This window comes from Fundulus heteroclitus, chromosome 12 (assembly GCF_011125445.2).
Source record: "Fundulus heteroclitus isolate FHET01 chromosome 12, MU-UCD_Fhet_4.1, whole genome shotgun sequence".
In the NCBI taxonomy this organism is placed as follows: Eukaryota; Metazoa; Chordata; class Actinopteri; order Cyprinodontiformes; family Fundulidae; genus Fundulus; species Fundulus heteroclitus.
In genome coordinates, this window is record NC_046372.1 from 26,494,166 (window position 1) to 26,500,165 (window position 6,000).

The 6,000-nt window shown below is 38.8% G+C and overlaps 1 protein-coding gene across 2 annotated transcripts in view; it reads right to left on the reverse strand.

Annotated features, from left to right (window-relative positions):
• Positions 1-4,812, reverse strand: part of mapk1 (mitogen-activated protein kinase 1) — a 40,871-nt gene extending 36,059 nt beyond the window's left edge. For both annotated transcript variants that reach the window (XM_012865311.3, XM_021317940.2), the window contains exon 1: positions 4,376-4,812. In XM_012865311.3, the coding sequence (XP_012720765.1) occupies positions 4,376-4,521 (146 nt within the window). In that variant the 5' untranslated portion in view covers positions 4,522-4,812. The remainder of the gene's footprint in view (positions 1-4,375) is intronic.
• Between the last annotated feature and the right edge of the window lie 1,188 nt (positions 4,813-6,000).

Here is a 6,000-nt window from a genome sequence, read left to right on the forward strand (position 1 = left end):
TGATAGTGTGGTAGTACAATTTTTTATAAATGTTTATTGTCCTTTTTATCTTTGAATAGTCTTTTTTTTTGCTTAATTTGATTATCTGATTCAAACTTCACTCGGCTGAACCTGCTAACACTTAAGCATGTCCAGCTCCAGAGTAGCGATCAGGGAGCTCGTTAAACCAGATCTCTTAAAGGGATCTAATATGCTTCCTTTAAACAAGTTAAAATAGGTCTATGAGTTACACAAAACATAGCCGCCCCCCCAACAGTTAAGCTCACACTTCATACACAGGAAAATGGCTGCCAGATGCACAATGGTCCAATCGTACACCTCTGACTCAGACCCAGAAGTAGATGAACCTCCTTTACAACCAACAAGCAGCTTTTTGAATAATACGTTTCTAAATGCACAGGCGGCCATCAGTAGCCTATTGTCAGTGTTAGCTTGTGCTAAATGGCAAATCATGCCCATGAGCAAACAGAGCATGCAGCGATAAAACCAGCGGATGAAGCGAGGTGAGGGGCGGTGCCTTCTGACTGTCATGTAATAATCTGACGATTTTTTTAAAATTTGCTCATTTTCCAGACAGACACCAACAAAACATTTACTTATCGCCATAAAAAGGCTGGATGTTTGTTAGGTCCCCTAAAAGAAACCTGGGTATTCACTAATAACTAATTCCTTCCTGACAATTAGATGTCTAGATTTTAAAACATAATGTTGCTTTTTTTGCAAAGTTAAATAATAATAATAAAAAAACAAAAAAACAAAAAAAAAACAAAAAAAAACAGGTGGTAGCACTGTTGCTGCGCAGCTAGAAACCCCCGGGTTCGAATCCCGGCCTGGGGTCTTTCTGCATGGAGTTGCATGTTCTCCCTTTGGTTCTCTGGGTTCCTCTTCAGGGTTCTCAGCAGCACATTTCAGCATAAAGGACCGTTTAGACCGTCACGGCCCTAAAAATGAGCGTGATGCTTGAGAGCAGCTTAGAAAAGCCAGTAGAGGCTGTTGAACTCTCATCAGTGCAGCTATAAACCCACAGAAGCACATTAGCTAGCGCTAGCTTTCATTAGCGCTAGCTTTCATTAGCGCTAGCTTTTATTAGCGCTAGCTTTCATTAGCGCTAGCTTTCATTAGCGCTAGCTTTCATTAGCGTGACGCTCGGCCCCTTTGGAGCTGCACTACTCAGCGCTCAGCTTTGGGAACGCATCTAGAAAAGCAGCGTGCTGCCACACCAGCCGGTCACCGCTACGCTGAAAAATATAAAAGAAATAAAATCCTGCTGAGGACCCTGACCCCCCAGTCCAGAAACACATGTTGGCCAAGCTGGCTTCTCTGAAATAGCCTCAGGTTTAAGTGTGTGAGAATGTGAATGTTTGTCCGTCTCCGTGATGGACGGCGACCTGTGCGCCGCGTCCCCCGCCCCTCCACCAAAAACAAAATGACCCTCATCCATTTGCTGTACAGCCATCGCAGTGGGAGCCGTTCAAAGAAAGCAGAGCTCACTTTGCAACAAAGGCAGACAAGAAAAAAAGAAAAACTTGGCTGCTTTTTGAAACAGATCTGTGATTTAATCCAATAGTTTATTCAGTTTAAGGTTTAAATGCAGCCCAAAAAGAATAAATCTAAAAAATATACGACAGCACAAACTGTCTGATTGCATCTAAGCCTTGAGTTGATAGAAGAGTTTATCATCCTTTCACATTTTAATGAAAGATTATTAAATAAAAGTCAAAATCTTGGGTATTTAACTACTCTTTTAGACTGGTATGTTAAAATCACCAGTTAATTGGTGATTCAGTCACCCCCCCCCCCCCCTGTTTTATTCGCCACATTGGGTAATGTGGAGAGGCGTGCACCCTGAGAAGTCTGCAAGTTCCTCGGTTTGAAACCCACAGACTGTCACCCCGAGTCCCTGAGCAAGACCCTTACCCAGAATGCTCCCCGGCAGCGCTCAGTGGCAGGATAGCTTAAATGTCATGTTAATGTTTATTGTACAGACAAATAAAGATGATAAATATTATAATATAAACATTTAATACCTGTTGGTGACATATTTAGAGCGTATTGCTGAAGGTTCAATTGGAAGCCTAATTTACCTGGGATCAGTGAAACCTTTCAAAATCATGTAAATAATCTGATTTTGCTTTTGGAGGCTACATTTTTTTATAAATAAACTAATAAGATATGCAAGCATGTGGTTAATTAACCCCCAATATGGGCAGATTAAATAATAAAATTTATGTATATCTTCATTTGAGGAGTAAATATGGTTTACATTTTTAAGAATACTAACCGCCATTTGTTTGGTTTCAAAGGAAGAAAATAATAATTGTCACTCTATAAATGATGGAAATATATTGTATAGCAGGAAAAATCTATTTGGAGGCTGAAAACAGGGGCTTGTACAAGACAACTGACATCTATTTTGATCAATAATAAAAGCAGAGCATTTATCACTTGTTCTATGTTTTAAGAAATATTTTTGAAATGAATGAGTTTTTTTTTTGTTTTTGTTTGCAGATGTTAAATGTAAACTTGTCCCTGCTGATATTAAACCAGATTCATTCAATTCAAATTAACTTTTCAGGTCTTACACGTTTACAGTACAAGTCCAAAATCATCGCCATTATTTGCTTAATACCTAATGTGTGCAGAGACAATATCCATATAAGAGATTATTTACACAACGTACACTCCATGAATGTCTGTTTCTATCTTTTTTCCTTAAAATTAACATATTTATGCTTTGATTCAACTGATAAGTTTATTCTACCAACTCAGCTCACACACAGGCTCCTGGCAGACTGTAATATTCAAAAAGGTAAAAAAAAAAACCTTTGAATCTTACCTGAAGGCATTTCTTTCATGCTTTAAACTTGATTTGTGATGATCTATTTTTAACCAGATCCCCAACTATTAACATTTGTGGTTTTAAAACAAGAGTGTTGGTGTGCTCCATAAATCCCACACAGACCTAATCATGACACTTTAATATTTCTGCATAATGGTAAGGGCGTAACAATACATCCATATATTGATTAACGATCCAATTACATCAACGCAAAATGAAGATATCAATCCATATCGTCATCTTTAAGATTTACCTTTTATTTTGAAATTCACATGGCATTAGACTAAGGTGAACAGGTGATCTGTTATAAAATTAGAATAATGTTTGGATTTAAATGCCCGCTTAGAAATAAAATCATATTTTTTTGTGAGTTAATATGAATCTGAATAATAGTGTTAGATGGCCAGATTATATCTCATCCATCAGAACTATCAGACTTTGTTATATCAGCAGATATAATATAGGGGTGAACAATAATTCGATATATATCACAATATAACTTTACTCAATAAAGGTGATATGGCATTTCCAATATACATTACAGTCTATGATTACAGCATTTGTCACCGACATTCTGGGTTTTTATGTAGTTTAATGTGTTTTGTTTTTTAAAGCAAACATTTCTAAGACGTTATTTTGGAGGAGTTTTATAAACATGGTCCAATAATTGGAATAAAGTTTGTGCAAGCATATATCTTGGGTATTCTTTGCAGTCTTTCTCAGGCTTTTATTTTTTTTATATCGATATTGTAAGTCATGTGGAATCGACCAAAATCAAGAACTATATTGTTCTAAAAGTTTTGGCCGTATCGTATCGACATCCAAACTGATAAAACATCGTATCGTGATACAGCTATTCAGATATGATAAAACCAATACATGCAGAATCAATGTTGATTCATAATGTTTTATTTAAATAGCTTTACCCCACCACTGCTATGCTTTTAGCTGGTATTGAAGCATTTTAACCCTTTTGAAAATTCTGCTGCTACAAGAAAATGCCCCCCCCCCCCCTCTGAGATCCTCCCACAACACATTTTCAGGCAGATTATGCAACCGGATCTAAACGGTGCACAGGTAGCGTGAGTGGGAACATGTTCAACCGGAGCGAATGTGGTAGAAATGCACATTATTCCAGCATTAAAGCCAAATAACCGCATTTAAAAGAGGCTAACGGCAGAAGAGCGGCGGCTCCTGCACAGATCGCTCCATTAGGATAAAGGTGTGAAGGTTACGGTTCTGGGCTTTATGCACACGGACTGGAAATCAATAAAAAATAAAAATATTTCACGCGTGTTGGCGGACACGCCGAACACGCCCGGGCCTCTCCCCGGTGGGTCTCGCGCCGTGATTTAATCCGTTTGCCGAACAAACGGCTCCCAACTGGCGGTTGACTCCGCCGCTCGCTAGCCGAGGCGCGACGGGCCAAGTTGTGTGCAACAGATTTTTTTTTTTAAATCATAAAATAATAACAATAAATAAAAAAAATAACAACACTTCGACGGTAAAACGGCGACTTAAAGGAGTAAAACTCACCACACCATCCCGTAGGCGCCCTCCCCGATGTAGGAGAGGTTGCTGTACCGAGGCCCGACGTCGAAGGCCTGTCCGCGGACCAGCTCGGTTCCCGGTCCGGGGCTGGGGCCGCAGCCAGCGGGGGCAGACACGGCAGCTGTCGCCATTATCAAGACTGGCTGGTTCTTTTTTCTTTCCTTTTCTTCTTTGCTTTCTACCGAGGCGTTCAGATAAAAGAGCAAATTTAAAGTCGAGACGTAAGGCTCCTCTCTGCGTGTGTAAGCTGAGTATCCGCCGCCGCCGCAGTGACTCTAGCAGGGAGGAGGAGGCCTGTCGGTGCGGAGAGTTTCCGTTAGCGCTCGTCCGGGGCGACCACACCGCTGCTGAGCTGTCGCGGGCGGGGAGGCAGGAGCGAGCGGCCGAGGAGGAGAGGAGAGGAGGAGAGGCTGCTGCAGGAAATAATGGAGGACGGTCACGTGACGCGCTTCTCCCTCCCTCCATGCTGAGAGGAACACGTTTCATTTTATATAACTTCAGCTTTCCTTTAGGATTCATCCACGATATATATATATATATATATATATATATATATATATATATATATATATATATATATATATATATATAAAAAAAAGCAACACATTAATAACAAAGACATCAAATCACACATTATTTATAACCGCACATCATTCTCGCTCGATTCTGGCTTTTCGCACGTTTTCAATAATTGGTTGTTCCAATCAGAAACCAACAATAAATAAAAAAAAAACAATAAAAAAACAAAAAAACAAGTGCATGTCTGTTCTTCTTCTTATTACATTAAAATTACAAACATTAAATTAATACAAAAAAGCCCTGTTTTTTCTTTGATAAAACAACTTAAACATTTTAATGATCTTTTAGTTCGTTTTCATGTACACAACAATGAACAGATAAACTCACAAATAAACAAAAACAAAAAAGGCATTTTTTTTTTTTTTTTGCATATTTTGAAACTTACTTTCCAAGCTTGTGCTAGCAAAATTTATATTTCTCCAAGTGACGTCACTTCTCCTTACTAGCAAAGATGAATGTTTTAAACATAGGGCTCAGACATTAATAGGACAATTTTACGGTGAAGTGTTTTATTTTATTTTATTTTGCTTGCTTGCAAACATAACAGTTTGCTTTCAGAATAAAGACGAAATGACGTCCAAAAAGTTGGAAAATAATCAACAATAACGTCAAAACTGACGCAATGGTTGTGAAGCAGCCAAGCTTGTGTAAAATAGCTTTAAATTGTATACTTTAACAGTGCAGCAACACAATTATTTCTCTCTTAGCAAATAAATCCGTGGAGGTACACTTGATATGCAGCAGATATCAAACTAGTCTGGGAAGAACAAAGCAGTTTCAGCAAACCATATTATTTACACTTTGTTCACAATGTTCTGGCCTTAATCTCGAAACAGAATTTTGACTTTATTCTTAAAATGTTTATACGTTTGTTTCTTCCAAGTGACACTAATATATCTTTGTACATTTTAGACTTGATCAAGTATAAACGCCATGTTAAAACACCTTCGAGGCGACAATGGAAAACAGCGCCCCCGGTGGTCACATGATGCCATTGCCGAAGAATTAGCTGGCTGTCCCCCACAGATGTG